At 37.5% G+C, this 24,560-nt stretch overlaps 1 protein-coding gene across 11 annotated transcripts in view; it reads right to left on the bottom strand.

Moving 5' to 3' along the window:
* Positions 1-24,560, bottom strand: part of ADGRL2 (adhesion G protein-coupled receptor L2) — a 128,718-nt gene that overhangs the window by 4,741 nt on the left and 99,417 nt on the right. For 9 of the 11 annotated variants that reach the window (XM_075711500.1, XM_075711501.1, XM_075711502.1 and 6 more), the window contains 10 exons: positions 22,932-23,054; positions 22,458-22,663; positions 21,189-21,362; positions 19,920-20,129; positions 18,696-18,916; positions 17,332-17,398; positions 8,652-8,743; positions 6,603-6,771; positions 2,800-2,928; positions 2,281-2,377 (listed from right to left, as the gene is read on the bottom strand). In XM_075711500.1, the coding sequence (XP_075567615.1) occupies positions 2,281-2,377; positions 2,800-2,928; positions 6,603-6,771; positions 8,652-8,743; positions 17,332-17,398; positions 18,696-18,916; positions 19,920-20,129; positions 21,189-21,362; positions 22,458-22,663; positions 22,932-23,054 (1,488 nt within the window). Of the gene's footprint in view, positions 1-2,280; positions 2,378-2,799; positions 2,929-6,602; positions 6,772-7,438; positions 7,466-7,753; positions 7,799-8,651; positions 8,744-17,331; positions 17,399-18,695; positions 18,917-19,919; positions 20,130-21,188; positions 21,363-22,457; positions 22,664-22,931; positions 23,055-24,560 lie in introns of all 11 variants that reach the window. The other 2 variants (XM_075711499.1, XM_075711506.1) reach the window with 2 other exon arrangements.

Genomic DNA, 24,560 nt, shown 5'->3' with positions numbered 1-24,560 from the left:
AAGCAAAATATTTGCTCTAAGAAATCAGAGCATTCACATTTTCTCCTGGGACATTCATGCTGCAAATTTATCTGCCAGGTTTTAAAAGAGAATTACTCGAATGACAACTTTTCTTTAAACAATCAGTTTACAAACAATGTAAGATGAAGCAGAATACCACATGAACAGATTTTTTTTTAAACCCATTTTACATGTTAATGCAACACCATTTCAACAACTCTTGGAATAATTAGAAAAAAAAATCACCATATTTTGAGAAATTATTAAAAAGTCAAACTCTGATTTCTAGCTACTAGAAGAATAATGGATTGGAATAATGACAAAAAACCCCACACAAAATGCTGTGATTTAAAACTTACTTTAAACATTCCATTAAGGTAAAATTCCACTTTCTTTTCTATTGCATTGCACAGCAGTATATCAGGATCAGTGTATTACAGATCCAAGGACAACTAAAGAGCCACTATATTTTTACAGTATGGGTATTTTTATTTGGCAAGGAAAAGATAGCATGTATTCCAAATACCATGGATACTTGGTAGCAGAAATGAGCAGAAAATTCTAAGATTCAGAGAATTTTTGCCTGACTATGCTAATCTTATTTGAAAGTTTGTATCAGTGAACAACTAAAAAGGTTTTATCATGGTTTTTTCAGTTGTAATGTACTTATTACTAGAAATACTAACTGAAATATATTTTGCTTGGAGGGTTTTTTTGGTGTACTATGTTTAATCTTGGTTAGCATTATTACCTGTAATTTATTAAGAGATTAATAAATAAAAAAAGAGATTAAAAATCTCTCTGTTAAGAGATTTTTTTTCCAATCCAAAATTTTTTGCCATCTTTAAAAGCTTGATTTTTATTTTAAAGGAAAAATGACACTTGCCATTAATTACTAAACTACCCTAATATGTATGTATCACTGAGATAGGGACAATATTATAATTGAATAAAGATGGTATCAATTTTTCTAATCATGGCAGAACATCTCCAGTGACTTGAGACTGGAGCTCCGAAACAGGGAGAAGCCTCCAAGACCTCCGTTCAACTCTGAATTAACTGAGGGTGCAGCATGGTTAGAGCAAACCTCGGGAGTCAGAGACATCAAATCAGGGTGAAATCCCAACCTTTTATCTATAGCATATTTATGGGATTTTAATAAGACATTGGAAGGGACTGTACTTCTTCCTTGGGCATGAAAAATACACATTTTCTACTTAGAAGTTACTTAATTTTGCTTTTGCCAGAGGAAAATACAAGATTCAGATGGAGGGACCAGTGAGACACACAGGTCTTATCCACTTTCTATATGCCAAATAGCAAAAATAGAATCATGCTTTCTGAAATCTTTTCTTTTGCAAAGAACTACAGTGTTTACTTCCAAAATAAATGTGAGTTAAGTACATGTCCCTACTACCAAAACTTGAAAAAAAACCAAGGGAGGAAAATTTGCTACTTGTGGTTGATAAGGGCTTTACAACAGCCCTGACAGTGATGAATTTTCTGTTTGAAACTTTCTGAGTTGAGCAGGAACTGGTCGCAACGAGATCAGGGCTACGTGTTCTTCTCCTAGGGACGTGGGTGGAAGAACAGGCTTTGAACTTGGCTTGCACAGAGCAGCCTTCCCTCCACTGCTAGCTCAAACTGCCTTCAAAAAACACAGGGGGAAGGGGAGAAAGGAAGGGATATTCTGTCTCGGTTAACATCTTTCTCTTCTAACTGGACATGAGAATGAGGTTACAGATTTCAAAGTCTATTTGAGCTGAGAAATTTGGAGTTTTGGCTTCTCTGTGCCTGAAAATCTGGATTCTATTCCATGTGACAGATATGATGCTCTTTGAAATAGAAAAGATAAATGCTTTACAGACATCTTTCGCATAGAAATGATATCAATTAGATTTCACTGGGAAAATTTCTGCACCTAAAAATCATAGTCAAATATGCATTAAAATGTTACTGCACTCATATTTCTGTTTCAGATTTAACCTATAAAGGTTAGGAAAGATTTAAAATTATGATCTTGCTTCTAAGTTAAATTATTGATGAAACTTATTTAAATACATTCCCACGAATGGAGGAATTCAACTTCTATAGCAGGGGGCCAGTTGAGGGAACACGGTTTTAAAATGTGCTGGTAGATGACTTTAAAACTCTGCTTTTAGAGAACATTTGTTCCAGAATTTTTTTTCAAAACAGTCTTTTCAATTCTTCTGTGTTAAATGATATAAAATCTGTATAAAATTTAAGGCTTCTAAAACTGAAATGTTCCCAGTGACTGACCTTGATTAAGTGTTGAAGTGCTGTTGATGTCACCTGAGATAAAAGACGATTCAGATTGTTTTCTCACAGTGTCATTCCACATCCTCCTTATACGACTCTGTTAACGTAAAGCAGTGAGACAGAAGCACAGTAAGTTATGAAAAGATTTTTTTCCTACATGTGTGCTATTATGTAGAATATTTGTGCTTATTTTGGCCTAAAGTAAGCCATTCTTCTAGCACGGAGTGAAACTCCTTCTTTTGTTATTAAAACTCTAATTCATTAAATTTCATTTAGATGAAACATGGTGGTATAACCCTTCCTATAAACCAGCCCCTAATTGCAAGAAAAATAAGGTGCTTGCATTAGACCTAAGTAAAAGGAAATGTTTCTAAAGAATCAGTTCTACTCTGTGGAAGTATGTATTTGCCATCTAAATGATAATACTGAGAAGACAATTAGTGCTTCTGATTGGAACACATCTCAGTAGGCTTTTTATAAATAAGGTTAATTAAAAGATGCTGTCAAAACCTTTGTTACCTGAGTGCCAGAGGAATAGCGAGCACTAGTTCTTGTTGTTGATGCCTTCACTGAACTGTGGGGACTCTCAGTTGGTAGTCCACCACAGCAGTAGGAATGTCGGAAGCATTTGCCATATTCCTTACGTACCTACGGGGGGAAAAAAAAAAATTACTTAGCACAAAAAATAGTGTCAAGTATCTGTGCTGGCAAAAAGACATAAACCTTGCATTGAAACTACTCACACATTATTCAAGCAAAGAGAGAATTCTTGCCTATTGAATTGCTGGCCATTAGCAAAAATCAGGTATTTTTCCCTACTTAGCGGCAGCATTATCAGCTATCTGGGATTTTTTAACAATTTCCAAAGCACTTCTTTTAGAAGTGCCTGAATAATCATTACTGAGTTATTTATGGGATTATTTTTATTTTGCCTTCATACTGTCGACTAATATAGCTAAGCTGACTTGAACTGAATGCTGGCTGGAAACAGTCCTTTTTGTATGAGCTTTTGGTGCAGAAACCATAGAAGGCCTATTTTTCCATCTTAGCACGCAAGAGGGGCTGAGGTAACCAGCCTTTGCACTGCTTGGTAGGGCCCATTAAGTTATCCCTTCCAAGAAACCGTGCAAACCCTGCAAGGACTATAAAGGCATTTTCATATAAAGTTACAGAGTAACTCCAACAGCTGCTAGTTGATATGGTCACACCTGCTTCGGGATTGTGCAAAGCTCGCCAATGCCCCTGCCCCGCTCCAGGCAGAGTGCCAGCCGTGCTGGTGGAGGCATCGTCAGCGTTCCAGAGAACCGTAAAGGCTGGGAAATGAAGCATCTTTCAGTTGTTGAACCAAAAAATAAAATCCTCATTACTGTCTTTGCTGAACTCAGAAATCTGAATACACCTATGTACACATGAGATTTTTGTCTGACAGAGCAATGAAACCAATTAAGTATTTGGCCTGCATTTCTTCACCTTCTGTTTCCAGTGACATACTGGGAACTTTGATTTTGTAGTTTATGTGTGTTAACATTTGTCATGAAAGTAATCAGGAGTAATTTACAGAGCAGTTAATTCCCTCATATTTGGTGACTGCTACACCGACTGCTACTTCCAGACAACAGAAGACTGCATACGCATCTCGGCAACATGACAGCATCAGTGAAAGGACACAGTGGATAAAATTTTTAAAGATGCTTAAGTCTAAATTTGTAAATCTTCCACCAGATACTTGGGAATCCAAGTGTCACTTCTACATCAATGAGTCTCCTAAGTTTCTGGGGAAAGTTGGATTTCAGCTAATCTGGAAATTCTGCTTGACCTATGAATATATAGGACAGAAAATCAGTTATGGGTATATAAAAAGGGGAGAGAGGAAAATGCAAAAAGTTAATAATGTGGATTTACATATGCCATGTGCTGTTTTCAATATTACAAGAATTTTACTCATGGAATACATACTGTGATGTTTCTACAAACCACAAGGTTGAAGAAAATTTGAATAGTTAGTGCCTTAACTTCAAGCTAGGGACAATAACTCATCTTTTTATAGAAGTATACAGTACATATTTTAAGTGAGCCCCTATCTATATCAGCACAAAAGACACATAAAAAAATGAACACAGAAATGCACGGACATAGAATTATAATCTTTACCTCCGTAGTCTGAAAAACTAAGTCTCTACATATCATCACTAGATAGTATAACACCTAAGAAAATACATTCCTGAACACTAATGGATATTAAATGCTTCGAACCACTACATAGTAGAGACAATAGCAATCAAAACTGTATTTTTACCCAAATACCACCCTCCGGGGCTGGTTTTGCCTAATGCCTATATTGCAGTGAATGTACATTATCTGTCAGTACTGTGCATTCCACTGTCATTATTTCTAAATTATAGCTTGTTGGAAACTGATGGAAGCAACAGCACTATCATCCTGTCAGAACTGGAAACATAATAGTTTTCACTTTCACAATTCTATTTCTCTGTTCAATTTAGTGACCAACTAGTAATAACAGAATAAAAAGACTACATTAGCTATGCAGACAGAGGATAGGATGATATCCAGTCAAAGGCATCGAAACTTAAAAATCTTAAATGGCAGCTTTAACATTCTTTCAGGTATAAATCTTATTGCTCTAGGTTATGCTTTTTCACACTTGACTGGTATTTTAATATTGCTTTTTGCTGACTCCACTTAATATAAAAACAATGCACAGCTGTAAAAAGAAATAAAAAAGGAATCTGTTTTTGATTTTCAAGTCCAGTACAAGTGGTAGAAAGGGCAGCATTAAATGAAACGCTAATCTAGAAATTATTTGCATTTTGAGAATGTTTGCATTTTCTTCCCTCTCTTCTTTTCTTAGGCTCAATCTCCTCTCTAAGTGTGCTTTTGTTCTCTCAAAATGAGAGAAGTGCGGTGTTCATCTGGATAAAATTCTTTCTGCCTACCAGATCTTTTCCTAAAACGTGGCTGAATGCCATTGTCTACACCGAATTTAGAGACGCTGATACTGTTAGAGCTGGTACAGTTGAGAACACACAAGGACGTGATTTTTGTACTTACACAGCAATGCTTTATCCAATGGTCTCAAACCATTTTATAAATATCAGTTAATTATGTCTCTGGTGAGCTAATTATAATGGGAGTTAATAAGTGCTAGGTCTCCAGCCTAAAACTGGTAAAAATATTTAGAATCTAAATATTGCAAATTGGGTATTTCCAAATGCAGTATCTATTGCATTTTATGTTAAGTTTTTTTGGGTGGGATTTTTTGACCTTTACCCTTCCTCTCAACTCTTGTTACTTTCATTTGCTACGCCTTCTAACACAGGCTATGAGCTTTTTTCTTTTGCTCTTCACTAAAGCACCTCGAAGGCATCCTCAGAAGCAGTCCCCGCCCCCAGTCTGGGGAAGAGGAGGGATGCAGGGAACCCAAAGAGAATCCCACCCGGCTGCGCCCTTCACTTCTTTCTCTCCTGTTTACTCCTCTCTCCCATGCAAGCCTTCCCTCTCCCCAGCAGATCTGCTCCTTCTGGAACCCTCTGCTCCCATCGGGTGAAGGGGAGCAGAACTAATGTAGCACATCCCACTCATGTGGGAAGGCTCTTGCCAGGGGATTCCAGATTTTCCAGTTAAGAGCACGAAGCTGTTGGATTGCTGGGGGAGGCAAACACTTGAAAAAAAGTAGTCATGCTGGCATCTTTGGAAAACTCTCCCCGTTAGCAGTTGGCTAGTGTTAATGACTACTTTTTTCTAAGGTGTGTCAAAGTTCGTAATAAAATTAATTTTTAGATCTCACTTAATTTTGTAATGAACAAGCACTCGTAGTACAATCCCTGCCTGTCACCCGTAGCTTTATGTGGCAGCTTAATGGGATCTCAGGAGAGGTCCTCTACCTTGATCTGAGAAAGAGAGAGAGTTTCCAGGCTGAGATGCGCTGATACCGTAAATGATCCTTTGTTTGCAGTGCTGCAGCAGAGGCAGGATTTTTCATGTGCACATTAAGGACTTTTGGCTGTAAGTCCAGACTAATATGTACCACATTACCAAGGTTAAACGGTACATTTTCTGTAGTAATTTTCTTCCCGAAGCCTCAAAACTTTTCAAGCCCAGGTTGGAAATGCTGCATCCACTTTAAACCTGCCCAGGCCACAGAGCAGTTACTTTCAATTGCTTTTGAATCCTAGTCCCCTCCTCAAACTACTTCAAAATACTCCAGTTCTTGCCATTGCTATTTTTTTTCTCTGCTTTTTAAGAAATGTAAGTCGTATTTTTAAGGAGTTAGGGAACACACATCTGTGTTTTCAGTAACTTACTTTCTTTTGAAGGGCACAATGGAAGATGAAAATAAACATTCCTTGGAAAGCATTAAATACTGTGAAGAGATACGTCATCACAACAGTCCCCTCATTGATAAACAGCAGGCCAAATGACCATGTTAGGCCAAGGAGACACAGGAGAGCAAATGCACCCAGGACCCAGGATCTGTAAAAGAAAATTAATTTTAGTAACATTACTTATGAGAATGCATGTCACCAAATCCAATATTAACATTTCAGTTCCTGCAGTTGACTTTTACTAGGTTCATATTCAAATGTAAAAATTCCTTGGGTTTAACCTTTTATCTATTAAAGAAAGAACAATTCCATTTGGTACTCTTAGTCTCCAGTGAAAACAGCAAGAGTAGATATGACCTTTTTCTTTCTCAAGAACTGCATAGGATGTCAAAACTATTTTGAAATGCAGAAGTATAGCACAAGCCCCAGCTACTCCATTGCTTTATCTGCTTTTACAAAAGAGATTGATAAATCTGGCTTAGCCACTAATCACACCATAGATTTTAAACAGTGGTGCTGCCATATGACACCAAATAATGTAACACAAATGCACGAAGGTTAAACAGCAGATTAAAAGCCTAGAGCCCAAATCTTTAATGCTCCGATAAACTCAGCTAAACTGAAGCTAGATGATCTAACTTCCGCATGAAGAAACCCTGCTGAAATGTGACAAAAATATGGATATTGCTCTACAGAATAGTCTAAAAAAGATTCCATCATGAATAGTTTAAGGAAAAGGAATTGCAGAGAACGGCACAGAATGAAAGGGAAAGGGAATTTAGTCAGTGAATTCCACATCTAACTAATGATCTTACTTGATAAATGGCTTATTATCTTCATAGCTAGAAAGCATTATAAGCAGAAAAGAGAAACAAAATTATTAGACAGAATTGAAACAGAAATTAATAAAAACATTTTTAATTGTCTATAAAAATTAGTCAAAAGTAGGAAATTCAAAATGCAGAGGCAAGCAATTTAAAATTATAAAGGCATATAATAATTAAAAATTCTTTAGCAAATCAGGTATCTCAAAACTAGTTAATTAAAATTAAGGGAAATCCACAATATTGACCGAGTTTGTAAAGTTAAAAATCATGCTAGAAATTTGTTAATGTAGGGTTCTATCTTACCCAGGTAAGTCCGTATTATAGTAGCCATCACAAACACGGTAATTACTGGTGTGGATGAGAAGACAGAAAGAGGAAAAGGAAGAAAAGAGAGAGATGCTAGAGATTAGCTCTCTCTCTCATCATGCAACATGCAATGAAGCTGATACTGACCTATTTAGAACATCTAGTTCACAACGTTAGCCTTACTGAAAATCTCCCTTTGCCATTTTCAACATTCAAAGCAAATGTGTAAGACCCTTTCACGTCCAACCCTCAGTGTTAGAAAGTTGCACCATCCCTTCAGTGTTGATAACAAAAACCTTCAGTACAACGTAAAGCTATACAGAATACAGTAAAAACTAACTAAAGAAGCACGAGCTGCCAAAGCCTTGTTAATTATGTAACACATATTACTCTGCAAAAGGGATACTGCAGTACAGCACCATGATAAAGTAAACATTTGTTAAAGTATCATGAAAACAGCAGATAATCTTCAAGTTAACAATAATAATAGAGTCAATTCTCCTGGGAGAACAGGATTACGAGTAGAAACTGCTCAGAATCCCTAAATCAAAAAGCCATTTAACAAAACAAACTTAATATAATCATATCAGCCATGCAAACAGGAACATCATTTTTGAACTGCATTTTAAATACAAATGAAATTACTACAGCGCTGTGGCATTTCCGTGAAACAGTTTCTTGGCACTAGTTCCAGGCTGAAATTATCTAATTTTGACCGGCGTTTGTGACATTACAGCAACAATGTGACGAAAGCAGGATTGGCTCTGTTTGCTTCTAATTGACATCTGCAGTTGCTGGGAGACAATGGCATGTGCTCCTAATGGAGAGTAGCTTTCAATCAGTTCAGCAATCAGAAAATAATCATAGTTCTCATACTTGAACACAAAGCACTTACTTAATGTTTTCCAACCTGCTAGAGTCTGGTTTCAAAGTGTTTGAGTGCTTCACCATTTTGCACAATGTGATCACCAGGAAGATAAGATTCAGCTGTCAAAACAGATAAGAATGAAATTAAACTACTTCAAGTAATAGGTTGAACAATGATGATGTTATAGACTAAACAAAACCCCCGTAGTTTATTTTCAAATATGTAGCGAAACTGGGTAACTATTATCAGGCAGCCTGTAGAAGGTGACTGCAAATACAGATGAGGGGAAAGAAAGTTAGAAGTCCTTGTTTCACTTAATTTTCCAAATTCACCTCATCATCGTGAACCACCATATTGAGCTCATGTCCAACACTTGTCGTTGTCAGTCCAGCTCTGTCTTCCAGCATGTTGCGCTCAGCCCCTGTTCACCTTTGCCTCTCACCTCTGGCCCTCTTCCCCATCTCACTGACCTCCTCTGAGGTCTATGGTTACCCCTTTACTGTTCTACACTAGTTGTCTTTTTATCACCCCATCCTGCTCTGGAATGTTTTTCGCCTTTGCTGGCTTCTCCCTTTCTTTTTTTTTTTTTATTCCCTTTTGTTCTCACAAATCCCACTGAGGTCTTGAAAACAGCTTAAATGTAACTGAAGAAAGAGAAAAAGAAAAAGATACACAAAGATGTAGCAAATGCATCAAACTTAGCAGTGCCATAGACATGTGCTGGTGGTGCACCCTCCTCCTGCCCTCTTTCCCTTTGTAGTCTGGATTCTGTCGAAGCGAGACCACATGCCACTTGAAGGAAAGGACTATGCTGTCTTATTCTTGTTGTGTCATTCATATAGATAACACCAGGGAAGATACTGAAGGTAATTTTTTATAGTTTTCCTATTGTAAAACAGTATCACAGATATCAAAGATAGTAGGTGCCTTTCTCCTATCGATTTCAAAGCATGTGAAGAACACAGGTAAGCCAAATACAAGGATCCCTGTAGAATATGGGTTGAAAAGTGGTACACAGTTAATCTCAGTAATTAGTATGCGCTGCCCTACATCATGCAGACAATTCAAATAAAATCTATATTTGAAAACAGTAAGAGCTATGTCCTTTCACGGAGAAGACATACATCCTCATCTACTAGCACAATGCTCCACAAGAAATGGCTGAACTGATAGCTAAGAGAAGATGGGAGAATATGCTTGAACATCCTTATAACACAGAGATTGGATAGATTATAACCCCATTCCTCAAATCTTCCGCATGTATCTGCAGCTGGTTACTGATGGAGAATGATCAAGCCCAGGCTCTCATTTTGGGGAGCCTTTGATTTGAGACAAAATCCTCCTCACAATTTTGGTAACATTGGGGGTACCAGTTCATACCAAATGTGTTCCTACAGCTGTGCCACAATGGTCAGAAATGTCACTCAAATCCTACTAAAGAGTGGGTCTTAACAATCTAGAAAAAAGGAGTATTTTGAAGGCTCTGATCAGAGTCTGTTAATAGAGACATGTATTATACAAATAATTCCTATGGCTAAGGCCGTTACCACTGTTGCTGCTATCTCAAAATCAGGATGGCCAGTATGAACTACAATGCAGTCTGCAAGACCAGAACGGTGTTTTGCAGCTTTTGACCTCATCAGTCCTGATACAAAGTAAAACATTTTTACAACTGTATCTTGAGATTAATACAAAAAGTATATGTGAAACAAGTAACAAAAATAAGCTTTTCTAATTTATTTCCGTGTTTCAAGAACTGACAGAAAATACTTGACCTTCAAGTGGAGCTATGTACATGCTGTAGCTTAAGCACGATTTCCATTGCTGCAAAACATAATACAAGTGTCAATATCCCATGACCCTGCTGCTTACCTTTTATGATTCGTATAGGTAATGACTAACCAGTTGAGAAACACTTCATTGTATCACTGTACTGGTTTTGACTGGGATAGAGCTAATGTTTTCCATAGTAGCTTGTATGGGACCATGTTTTGGATTTGTGCTGGAAACAGTGCTGAGCAGCGCTTTACACAGAGTCAAGGCCTTTTCTGCTCCTCACCCCACCCCAGCAGCGAGCAGGCTGGGGGGCACAAGGAGTTGGGAGAGGACACAGCCGGAACAGCTGACCCCAGCTGACCCAAGGGATATTCCACACCGTACGGCGTCATGCTCAGCATATAGAGCTGGGGGAAGAAGCAGCAATGGGGGGGATGTTCACAGTGCTGGCGTTTTGTCTTCCCAAGTAACCGCTACGCATGATGGGGCCCTGCTCTCCTGGAGATGGCTGAACACCTGCCTGACCGTGGGAAGCAGGGAATGAATTCCTTGGTTTGTTTTGCTTGCATGCACGCACGGCTTTTGCTTTACTTATGAAACTGTCTTTATCTCAACCCATGACTTCTCTCCCTTTTACTCTTCTGATTCTTTCCCCCGTCCCACCGGAGGGGAGAGAGCAAGCGGCTGTGTGGGGCTCAGTTGCCAGCTGGGTTAAACCACAGCACATTGTGATCGTTTTGCTCCTCGTATCTAGGTTTCCAGTGTACTGCGTACGTTTCTTGGGGGAAAAAACAAACTGCTTCTCTCCCTGCCCTTTGCACCAGACAGAGGATGGGAGCTCTGCGCGTGACTTGACCCTCAGTTCCATGCCTTTGCAGGCAGACTTTCTTCTTCTGTATTTGAAAAAGTTTCTTGCACATTTTGGTAGCTGGCATACATGAACATCTCCAGCCTGCCTAAAAAAATGTACTTTGATTTAACTTTTTGTGAAAACAAAGAGATTAAGAGCTGAGAGACATGCCTCATGCCAATCCTAACATGTAAATCAACTTTGGCTACAACCTATGCAACCGGGAGTGCACAATCCAGTTCAGAATAGTACTTACAGCACAGCTGGAAGCTAATCCTTGCCTAAGTAGCTACCCTGGAGTATCCTGTATTGTACCAGCAACGTCGTTCTTGGATCAAAAACTCATAGACGTGGCTTAGCCCATAAATGACTGCCTTATGAAATGAGAGGGTTTTATCCTCCGATTCTTTGTGTGACTGAAGTGCTGGTTTGACATATGAAAAATAAAAGCTTGTATTTACATACTGAGGTTCCTTCAGTGACATGCAAGCAGACATGGCCCTACCCCAGAGCCTGAGGCAAGTTCCAGTGTATTAAGCAGGTTTCATGTAGATACTCAGCTCTGCCTGTACACGTGGCCTTGCTGGACTAGGGAATAACTGCACATAGCAGTTTCTTAATAGACACTTTAATTCTAATTTAGGTACACAACCCCAAAAGCAGCCCACAGAAATAATAATGCTGTATCACAGTAGCTGAAAAAGTCCTTCCAAGAAAAAAAGAAAAAAAAAGCAAAATACTGTACTTTGAGGACAAAGTAACTATGACAACAGAGCATATGATACTTGTTTCTCCATCACTGTGAAATATTGCATAGTTTTCAGTTTCAGCAGTCAAAAGACCATAGTTTGCCACTTGTTCAAACATGCTGGCATCTCTGTTATACATTGTATCATTACCAAAAGCCTATTTTGCCCACTTACAAATACTGTAACCAAACCTTTCTATAGATTTGCTTTTGGCTCCCCTACTGCTCTTCATCTAGAAATTGACTGTTTTAGAGGAACTCAGGAGTTACAGACTTTTGGGCATCCTGCCATTTTATTACACAAGACACTAAGCCGTAAGGGAAGGGATCTTGCTGGAGAATAATCGCTTTTAGAAGGAATAGCTGTATTACTTTTCTTGGTGAGAAATACATGGGGGGAGAAGGAAACATGCTTAGTGCTTTTGCATTCATTTGTACCAACTTTGTATAAGGAAAGCTTTCTCAGCCCTGAGCAACCTGGTCTGAGCTCAGAGGTGAGCCTGTTTTGAGCAGGAGGTTGGACCACAGAGCTCTTGCAGTCCCTTCCAACCTGACCTGTTTCATGACTGTGTGAGGACTGAACTGTTACTGATTTAAGCAAATGAATCTGTAGATGTTTTCCAAGCTTGACAGGTGGTCCGAGCAAGACACCTTTCTTTAAGAAGAATGTTCACCACAAACACGCAGTACTCTGGGGTCACCTAAAGGCCCACATGAATGGCAAGATGAGCTTTTGAAAACAAACTTGTAAGGGAAAAAATGACAATGACGTTTCTCATCACTTCATATAACATAAAGGGCTAGCGACTGGCTGGGCTTCATCCCCACAACTGGGCTGCATCCACCCCAGATGAACCAAAATCTGCACCTGAACAGTACCGCTCTCCTTCAATGATAATAAAAAATACAAATACATTGTGTAAACACATACACAGCCACCGTGTATACACCTCAAGCAGTTGTGAAATTATACCCTTGATAAAGTCAGTAAAACATCTTTCATCCTGCACTTCTGAAAATCAGACCAACATTCTTTCGAAAGCTAAAAATAAGAAATTAGAAGTCTGGTCAGGCATCATATTTGGATTTGAAGATTCTGCTGTGATCCCAAGGGTGAGAGTGACAAAACACAGTTACAGTAGGTGGAGCTATAATGTGAGATCTCTTAAACCATTACCCGATAAGAATAAGCGAAAACTTGGATTGATAGTGTTTCATTAATGTTTATAGCAGGTTTTTGCTGTAATTTATAAAATATATTATCCGCTGTAAGAGACAGGATACTGGATTACATAGAGAACTAGCTTAATCTATATTCTGATTTTAGCAAAGTATGTAAAAGTGAAAAAAAAAAAAATTAGAGGACTTTTTCAAATATCAGTTCCTACTTATCTCTTCATATGACAAGTGTAATTGAACGGAGTGAAAGACAGACAATTAGAGATATATTAAAAAATAAAAAGTAACTACTTTAAAATATGAAATTTGAAGAATTTTTATGGTAATAATCAAATGCAGCACCCTGGAAGATCATGCTTCTTTCATAGCCAACACACAGAGGGCAATTTCTGGTTTGGAAATCAGAAGGTAATGGACATGAAAGATGGAGTAAGTACGAATTTTGGCTTTCTGGCACCTGCAACCTATGTAATTTTGAGAGAGGAAGTGTCTTCAAGTCAAATTAACTTTTTAAAAAAGCGGATGTAATAACCTGCACAGAAGACTAATGGATTGGAATTAGTGCAGGTACGATGCATTGGTAGCCAAATAAAGCTATATTTTGCAATAATTATGATAAATTTCCCTCTGTGAGCAATAGATAAATACCATTTATCAAGCGTCTACTATAGAAAGACATACGTGTATTATTTATATACATAAGCTTACAAATACAGTCCATTTTCATATGCGGAGCTAGATTATGTGTACATCTGTAAGTATACATTCACTGACATTGGTGAAGTAATGCCTCAACCTGAGTGAAAAAAGAAACTATCTTTCTTATGTTAATGAGAAAGGACATCCTAGGAACTTTTGCTTAAACAACCTTTGGTAGCCTAATATATTGGCTCCATCTGTGAGAAGCGAACTCCAGTGGTTTTGGCTGAATTGAAGTCAAACCAACATCATCCATTCCCTGGATAAGAATGAATATGGATCTGCACAGAAGTCAAAATACTCAGGTTTTTCTGACCACAGATTACAGGAGCGCACTGTTTGTTTTATAGCCATCAACCTGCTCAATTGAATCACGTCCGCCTGAGCTTAGCAGCTTAAAATTCATTCCACACAGCCTGCAGTGCTGACATGGATATGATAAGACAGAAGAACAGAAACAGCACTCTGAAGTAACCTAGCTGAACTGCACATGTTCTGACCCTTCTTGAACTCCCCGGAGCTTTTGTTACCTGGCAAATGCAGCTCTAAAACTGCTCTTGTATCTCCGGATCTTTCCTCTTAGCCATGCAGAAGCCTATTTCTCTCTGGGACTGGCAGCGACAGAGGTGCTCTCTGAAGAAGGCTTCCAAATGAGTGTGCACGCTGAACTCTTACTGAACTGAATTAATTATTAAAGATGCAGATGGAGCTGTCCAAATGATAAGAACAGCTCCTGACGTATCATGATCCAAGCTTTCATTAAATCATTTCAGGCATACTAATGGTTTCCCACCGCTCATTACTTACATGCTCTTTTCTCATAGATATAATAACCCTGGTGCCCAAAGGCATGACAGGCTATGGAAATAGTTGAATGTTCCTCAGAAGATGTACTAAGGAACTTCCTAGTTCCGCCCTATATTTTCCATCCTCATTTTGTGCAAACCTGCATACAAGTGCAAGTGCTTATAAACTCGGGGAAAAAATTGTAAATTAAAGTAGTAAGCACTATTGTCAAAAAAGAGTTCGTGTGCATTGACAGTACTATTAAACTAAGAATCACAAAAGTGATTTGATTAACATGTTAAAAAACTTACCAAGGGGAAATTCTCACATGCTACTGACACCAAGTAAGCTACACTACAAATATGGCTCTTTGGTTACACTGCACATGACATATTATTTTTCAGCCATTACACTTCTCACACTTCTTCCTCCAGTCTCTCTTGCTTTCTCAGTTGGGACGATTAGAGGGCAAAGCAATTGCTAGAGAAGAATTACTCCCAGGAACTGTGCTGTGATTGCTACCTGCTGTTTCATATTTTTGAAGTTGGGAATACTGCTCCCAAAGGCCTTTTGCGCCTCAGCCTAAATGATTTGCTGGAGGATAATAATGTCATGGCCAGTAAATAATAGTGAACTATGTCTGTACATGGTCAATATGATTAAATGTCCTTCACCTCTATTCTCACTCTGACCTGGTTATGAGGAAGTGAAAAAGCCGTCAGCAATGCCCAAAGCTTCCCATGTGAAATGTTATTTTAAAGCAAGGGAGAGAAATAGAGGTGACTTAGCAAAATACTCCCAGTAACAATAAAATAAAAAGCTAGACACAAAAAGCAAAATTATCACCACACAATCAGACTTGAGGTAACTGAACTATTGTGGCATGAAACTTAGAACAATTTTCTAGTAATGATTACAACAACTGCGAGAAACAACTTTGTGTTGAAAAACATTGCCTACCATATTGAAAACACAAAGTATATCTTTCAATTGTAATTGTAGGTTTAATTAAAAAAGAATCCCTATCATCCTGAGACTTGATCTAATTTAAATATATGTAGAATAAACTCTGTACAATTATTATGGTTTATACTTAAATCTTACAAACAGTGTAATTTTTCTAATTCAACTCATACACACATGAGTTTTGGCATCTATGACTATTTCTTTGAAAACACGCGAATGAACTCAAACAACTTCTACGCTGTACAACTACCTTAAGTGACTGCTCAAGGACTGAAATAGTTTTTGATATAAACAGAGAGTAAAATCAACCCAAATATACATAAGCTTATTTTAATATTGAAGATACCAGGAAGGAATAAAGTACCTACAAAAGATGGCCGGGTACATTTTTTATAGAAAGTTATAATCAAAGTATCAGTTTATTTTTACATGGAGAAGTAATGTAAACTATAAGCTACAAAAAGTGTTGAAATAGTACGTCTGGCATATACATCTATAAAAGTCAGAAATTTCAAAATTATGCCTGATGCATGTGCTTCAGTCTGAAAAAATAATAATGACAAAATACAATTCCTGAATTTGGAAATTCAGGGGAGCTGAACTTCTGTTAACACTTCACAACTCTACTACTGTATGAAGGCAAGGGAACAAGCAACTATTTAAGACTTTCAAAAGCATGAAAACAAATTAATTCATCCTTCCAAACTACCAGCAGTTCTGAGAAAAGCTCTCTAGGTACACAGGCTATGTCCCCAGCACCAGCCTTCTAAAATATTTCCCAGGTATAGCTGGGCTTTAAAGATACTGAACTAGCAGAGAAAAACAAAGTGAGCCAAAATGCACATCTTGCATTCACTTTCCTTCCAAATTTCTATGTTGTGCAGTGTTGGTATTATTAGCATGAAATAACAGGGAGATGTTTTTTCCCTGGGTTTGCAGATCACTGTGTGCTTTTTACCTGAAAGCACTCATGGATAATTGATGTATGAACACAACATTCAATCTTAAATGGACAATGGGGTACACAGCTGTGGGTGTACAGATGGGTGTGCATGCATACAATGACTTTACTCAAATGATTGCAAGAATGCGTATATGCTTTCTACTGATTACATAATATACTATTATTTATGCTAAAACAGATGGACCTGTATGTCTGACATACCTTACATGTAGCATAAATACACATTAACAGTAGTCATGGAAAAACACACATATGCATATGCAAATACACATACAAATACTGTGTAAGTGTAATGAAATATAAGATTTATTTAATTGTCCAATGCGTTAGAACACCCTTTTGAGATAATTATGTTGGATAATTAGCAGTTAAATTCTGGAAGGTGTACAATAGTGACTCAATTGAAAGCAATAATAATGGTTTCTTTAAAAAAACCCCTGCGTTTAGTACTTCACTGATTTTTCATATGACTACACATGTCAATACGTCCTTCAGAGTTCAAGCCATTAGGAAAAAATGGCTATGCTGAAGTGCCACCACAGCTTTGACAATTAATCATTTGGTTAGCACTCTTTAAAGATTTCTAAACATTTATACAACCACTGGTCACATTACAAATTGTTTATAAGCATTTTCATGAAATGTCTTGTGAATAAGGATGGTATTGACTGATGTTATTCAATCTTTTTAACTTTGCTGTGAGGCAACCTAAAAGGAAAGGGAAAAACAAAGTTCTTACCAGAATAATAAAGGTAACAGGTCCAATGAAACTCCAGATAAAATAGTTATCTACATGGAGCCAGCAACTATCATGGAAAAAAGAGAATGAAAAGTGAACAATTGCATCAGCACCTCAGTCCAACAAATGGGAAGTACAAAAATACTTCTTAAGCTAACATTTTGCCAGTAAACAATGATAAACAATGATAAATATTGCACAGTACCACTTCATCCATGGACAATTTTTCCTAACCTGAAACTCTTCAGATGAGTCCTGTTTAATAACACTATTGAACTTGAAAATACATCATCAGGAATAGCTAGCATATAAGAAGAAACAAAACCAAACCCATCTCTCTCCTTTCAGTCAAAAGGTTTGGTCACAGGTGCTATCATGGACTAATAAATCTAAGATCAGTAAATATTTTTCACAGGTTTTCCATGTAATCTTCAAAATCTGCTTTTAACTTTCTATCATACGCAAAGCGCTCACTCCTGAAGAATATGAGACGGAAAACGTTCAGATGCCATGTTTTGCTGAAAAACAATATGGTAGAAATAAAATGCCCCAACTGGGAGTTCAACAGTAGAGAAAGAATACATATGATACCAGACTAAATGACATGTAAACCTATTAGGGCCAACTTCACTTAGGGATTCGTTTTTCATACAGCCCAATTCCCTGCTGAATTGCTCTTATTTGTCTTTCATCAGTAGCAAAATCAAGCAGCTTTCTTGTAGTCAACAATATCTTGCCATTCTGTAACTAATTTCATCAAAGGACAAAGTAAACACTATTGGAAGGCACAATCATGCCTCCAGCAACTCAAATCCTCAGAAATGTTTTCCACCTACCTTCTGTCACTTTCTACATATATCTGTATTTTTGTAAATAAAAGGCAGTGGCTAATTTTAATCCTGCTCTACTCGCCTGATAAAATATTATCGAAGTGAAACATACGGGTTGGAATATCGTACTGTCGTAATGCAGGCCGAGAGTTAGCTAGAGGGGCAGCTGAACAAAGAGATCTAATGAAGCATTAGCTTAAAACTGGGCGGTTAGGCCTGTCAGATAGTTTAAGTTGAGAATTTTTACTTAATATACATTTGAGGCCAGAAAGTTATTTACTCTTTCAATTTGTTTCAGGTCAATCTTTTGTGTTAAAAGAAAGACCATAATTTAGAATTGGTCTCTCTAGAGTACAAATCCTCTGAACCTAGAGAATTACAAAAGACTTGATTGTAATTTGTGCACAGCATTGCCATTCTCTTACCAATAAAGCTTTCAGATGGTATTTTAGTCTGTCAGGGACCCTCTGACAGCTAACAGGCTTTAAAAAATTATTCACTTGAAAAACACTCAGGTCACTTGCAATTACTTACGCTTTCTCTGTTCCGTAGCTCTTATAGTCAATAGCTGCTGAGACACCAACTACTGTAGCAGGGAAGAGGTAGCCAGCAACATAATAGTACTTCTTCCTAGAATATTCACTTTCAAATACTTCTACTAACATTAGATAAAGCTGCACTCCTTCTAGACACATCCAGGCAAAGGCTGCCAGGAAGAAAAAGTGTAAGAGACCTGCGAATATTGGACATGCAATCTGCAAAGAAAAAGAAAGATGGAAACATAAACCACAAAATCTTCACATCGTTACATCTCCAATTAAATAGGGTGCAATAGAACAGCATATAGTTCTATCAGAGAGGTTTCAGAAATTCAGGAGCATTTTCCCTACCTTGAAACACACACTGAACATTTGAAAATACTAATGGGCGCTCAGTAGCTACAGAAAGTAAAACTAGCTAAACAGTGTGAATGAAGATAAGGAAATCATGCCCTCATCCACCAGTTTTCAATTATAGAGTGGATTTTCCAATTTTATAAGCAACAAATTTTGAAACTGGTAGCGTTTTAGGCCTTACAGTTTAGATAATCTGAGACATGAACAGTTGGTTCTAGATGCATAATGGAATACTGCTTATTTAAAATTATGAAGCAGCCATCAAGCCATTTTTATGGCTGTAATTTGGAAGTTTCTACTGTTGTAACAGAAATCAATCTGAATTCTCCCCCTTTGGCTGAGTTCTGGATGAAACTATGCTGAATTATTAGACTTCAACCCAATGAATCATTTCAGAATTAATTTCACCAATACTGCAAAAAAACCTGCATGAATGTACAGTGTAAAAAATATGTAAACATATAGATATGGCTCTGTACTAATATATATATTTATATACAAAAAAGTAGTCAATAGCTGTTGAGACATACGCATACATAGAGAAAACATATATACGTTCCTGGTACGTCAACATTTAATTTAATCTCCTCTTTCAAAAGTTTAACCACCTGTTTCATTAATAGCTGATGTTTCTCAACTGAAAATGAAAAACATTGCAGTGTGGGAAATTAAGGCCACAGTGATATTTTTGATGGATGTAAACAGTATTTATGAACATGTCTATCTTATTTTCACACAGCTTTTATTTCAGGCTTGCTGTGTCAGAATGCTGAAAGCTTGGCAGCGTTGTCATGTTTTAATTCAAATCCATTTCAAACAGTCACTTCAGAGAACAAGATCACTACACACAGAGAAAACTTACCTTGTACTCTGTCTTATCGATGCCTATTAGGAAAATGAACTCAGCAATGAATAGGTTGATACAAAGGTTCTTGTGAATAGTGTTACGATCACTTTGCAGGCCACGGAAAAAACAGAATGTGAAGATGCAGATGGCCAGGCAAACAAGAGAGATGACAATTCCCACCCAGGTGATGACAGTGAGGAGCAATTCGTGCACTCCATCTTTGTACTAGAAATAACGAAGAATGGAGAAAATTAATATGACTCTTTATGAGTATAAACAAAAACCTATTTTCACAGGCAGCATCCACAAAAGTTACTTGTTCATTACATGAGATGGGCAAAATGTACTCAGTAGTTTCTCAGTCTCAGGTCAGCTTCCCAGAAGAGCAAGATTAGGTAAGTAGAAGAGGAGCAGGTCTGAGAGAAAAACGTGACTGTTTTAGCCAGATCAGATAGCATTTCTACTTTTCTTACGGCTTGCAGCAAACTTGTCAGACAAGAACAAGTAGAGAAACAGAACGTTTTGAAAGTGCCACTAGGCTCTGAGGCAAACAAAGAGGAGAGCTTTCCCTGGGACCTCCTGTAAGAGTACATGTTCTTTCCTACAACTCCATGGAGGAGAAGAAAGCAACGATTTACACACCAATTAGGACAAAATGCAGAATACGTTACACATGTAATTCCAGCTCTAATCTCACGTTTAGCTAAAGAAGGTTCCTTGCTTCAGTTGCGACAGAACCACTTTTGCCATCTTGGTTATCTTTTCAGTGACCTTTCCAAATACAACGACTTTATAAGAAGTCTCATACCCTTGCAAATATTGCATGCTCTGGGCCCCCTGACATCCAGTAAGTGCTTTAACTAGACAACAAAATTTCAGAGTATGAAGAGGCATTTGAACAACCAGTGGGGAAGCTCCCTGACCTTCCTGCTCTAAGGAGAGCTGGCACTTGTGCTTCCAGGGAACAGCCTGCTCAGCTGCCCCTACAGATACTCTGGAGCTGTACTGAAGGGAAGGCTGTAAAACGGTTGTAACGTTGGTCAGTAACTTTAAAATATGACTTGAAGTAAACTCAAGTCCTTTCTTGTTTTTCTTTCCTGTTATTTTGCTTGTAACTTTATGGGTGAGGAAGAAAAGTGCTACAGAAAGCAAATTGCTTTGGAAAGAGCGGGTAGAAGCTATAAATACTTAAGAAACTTCAGCAATTTTGGATCTTGCTAAAAATTTCAAGCTAAGTCTTTAAAAGTTTGTTTCCTGCCGCTGGCTAGAAACGTCATTACCTACCACAATTTCCCGATGAGCCATAAGAATTGCAAAGTTGGTTAGGTGACTGCAAGCACACGTTGTATGAGTTTTATTTGTGTCAACCAGTTTGCAGCCTTGAGTTGACCAGTATCCCATCATAGTCCTCTCTGAGTAGTTCCAGAAGGAACAATTTGCATTGAAATAATTGTCAGGCTGGGAGATAAAAGGATAACATAAAATGAGGATTTTACACACTAAGATGGCAATAACAATTGTTTAATATGTGTAAAGGGTAATTTAGATTAAACTTTGCATGTTTCAGACAATAAAGTTTTTCATCAGCAAAATTGTGGACCATGTTATACAAGGAAGACATCTAGTTTAAAAGGGACTTTATAGTCCGAAACACTCTGAAGTGTAGTCTCAATTACTGTAGACCCAATTTTAAACAATTACAATTTCCATCTTACGATTTTATGCACTGATGGTACATTATAGCCATTTTTGCTTTCTGCAAAATTAGGACTGTGAATTTATTCTTAAGAATAAATTTCAGCTGTTTTTCCTGTAATTGAGAATTTGAAAATATGTTCTTTTTCCTTTGATTCTCACCTTTGGTCAGGCCAAAGTCATGTGAACAGACATTAGGAAAAAGTTAATTCCTCAATTGTTAATTCCTATTTTGATGAGAAACAATCAAAACAGATTTATAAAAAGAGGCAAAATGAGAGGAAAATCCGATTGTATTTTCTCTATCATAGCAATGATTATTCACTTTCCACATGTGAGACATGAAAACAGAAAGGACCAAACTAAGGAGCAAAACCACATCAAATAAATTACCATGAAAAAATATACACAAATTTAAAGTATAACAAACCAAGATACAATACCTTTTTCTTCACTGAATAAATGCATTTAAACAATTTGTATGGGCTTCCAGAACTTGGTGCAAAATTAATGTAAAAAGTTAAAGTGTCATTCAAACTTGCTACATCAGACCATCAAGAATCTTAACAGTTATTTTCTACCCTGCGACTAAGGTAAGAGTTAATTTTCAGTTAGAAACAAATTAGTCATTTACACTTGCATGTTCATTACTGAATTAGCTTTCATTAAGAATACACTTAAGTTCTAATAATCACTGAACCAGGCTCATTTAATTTTATGTTCATAGACTTAACTAAGCTTGTGTCTCTGACCTAGTCCAACATTTAAAATTCAAATGGAAAAAAGGTTATTTTCCTGCATTGCTTTTCTCTCTTGCTGATTTTATGACCTTCCCATTAATTCATTAGCATAACTCACATCAATGTGTTCCAGCGTAAAATGCACAGGATCAGTCAGGTACACCCGGCTAGACTCCTTGTTGATAGAGGCTGCAATGACGTGGGAGTTGACTGCGATCGTGCTATTCCGCCCAGCAAAGTCACTGCCTAGCTTTATGGTTGCATTTTCAGTACTGAGAAAACGCCCCAAACTTTTGTAAATGATGAAAACCAGTTTTGCTAATCCTACAAAAGAAAAAAATCCCATCATCATGCCACAGAGGTCTACAGAAAGACAGCAACCTGTACGCTAATGAACTGACAGTAAAGCATCAGTAAACAGAGAGGCATTTTCAGGCTATGGATTTGAAGAAAAACGCCCAGGTACACATAATCTTTGAGAAAAAGCCACAGAGCAGTTTTGTTGTGTTTTGTTTTGGTATTTTAACTAGGGGAGGTAATGTAGGTTTTATAAAAGTTAATGGAGTTTCAGTGCTCCGTGCCCAAGACTCACCGTTCCTGCTGTTCTGTTTCACGGTGCTTGCAGAGAGCTGAATCGAGTTGCCTCCTTTACTGCCCTGAGGAAATTTCAAGTCCTGCACCTGGCCCTCGGTAATGAGCACTGCAACATCCAAAACTAAGCAGACCAGAGGAAAAAAAAAAAAAAAAAGAAAAAAAAGTGGTAAAAAAGGAGAATGCAGAGAAAGTCTTTTGGCCAGACTGCAATATGCCAGATGACAATATTTCCCCCACTCTTTACTTAGTTTTCTGACACTGCTGTCCTCATTCTCCACCATACAACAGAGCTGTGCTGCATGTTTCAAGCACACAGAGTTAGTTTCTTTAACTAAATCTAGTGCACGCTACTAAAATGACAGCACTTTAATAGTGATAACTTGACATCAAACCTTGTTTTAATTTGTGCCCCCAAAACATCCACTTAAAAATACCACACACACACACGTTGCAGAGAAATGTTAATTTTGTAGCTCCTAACATCTATGCAGTATCCTCTGCTAACAAATTTAGAACTTTAAGTCTTGATTTAGATATAGTTTTTAAAACAGTCAGCAACTGAATACTAAAGTATACTTATGCCGTGCATTTAGCTAAATCAGTATTCATATCTAAAAAAAAATTCAATTTTTTTCCCTAAATCTAATTCTGTATGAAGGTTTATAGGAAACCATTTTATTGGTTCTGCTAAAAAAATATCTAAGTCGAAAACTTCGGTGCCACTCACCCTTACCTAAGTTTTAATTTTGTAACACATTGTATCTTGGGAAGCTTCCATGAGATTACCTTCGAAGGCTGGATTGCCTTGGATATGTAAAATCATATAGGTCAGAGCCATCAATTTGTTGACAAATATCTGCATTATATTAAACCGGTCTAACTATAGGTCTAAACTATAGACCGACAAAAGGTATGAAATTAGGGAAGGATTTCTCCTTCTCTGTGCCATACATATGTATGTGCACTGGGAGTTCAGTCTTGCATGGCATCAGTAATGTGTTACTAATTATGACTTGAAGACAGCTTATGACAAGAAGTGATGTTCAGACAGTCTACCGAGCTCCACAGAACTACTCATGTACATCCTGAGAGAGATTTTCTGTGATTCCACCCACATTCCTTCAGAAACAACTGGTGCAGTTACATTGATAACGGACTGTAACACCTTTCCCCATCTTTTCCCAGTATTTTCCTATTCAAATTAAAAACTAGGCAGAATCATCTTTTACAGTTACAAATATGCAGACATTGAAACGTGAAAAGTCTCATTTCTGCAGTCTATTCCAGGTCTCCATCTCAGTACCCCTCAAATTAGCAGACTTTCAGCTTCCTTGTACCTCACTGAGACTACATTAATCTCTGTAATAAAATAAAGGAATTTTAATTTTATGCATAGCAGTGAGTTTTGCTTTAACACATCCATGTACCAATATTTGCACATCTCTAACACCAAACCCCTTCATTTCTCTGTCACCGCTTAAATTCCAAATTATGCTCCAACTCTCTTCAGCTATATTGCAGTCTCTGGAGCATAGCTATTCTGCATTATGGGAGATGTAGTTCACTGAACACATTTTTACCTGAAGGCAGTCATGTTTAATATAAACATTTGGCCTATGTTCTGAGT

This window comes from Pelecanus crispus, chromosome 5 (genome assembly GCF_030463565.1).
Source record: "Pelecanus crispus isolate bPelCri1 chromosome 5, bPelCri1.pri, whole genome shotgun sequence".
In the NCBI taxonomy this organism is placed as follows: domain Eukaryota; kingdom Metazoa; phylum Chordata; class Aves; order Pelecaniformes; family Pelecanidae; genus Pelecanus; species Pelecanus crispus.
This window is presented reverse-complemented; position numbering and strand designations above follow the sequence as displayed.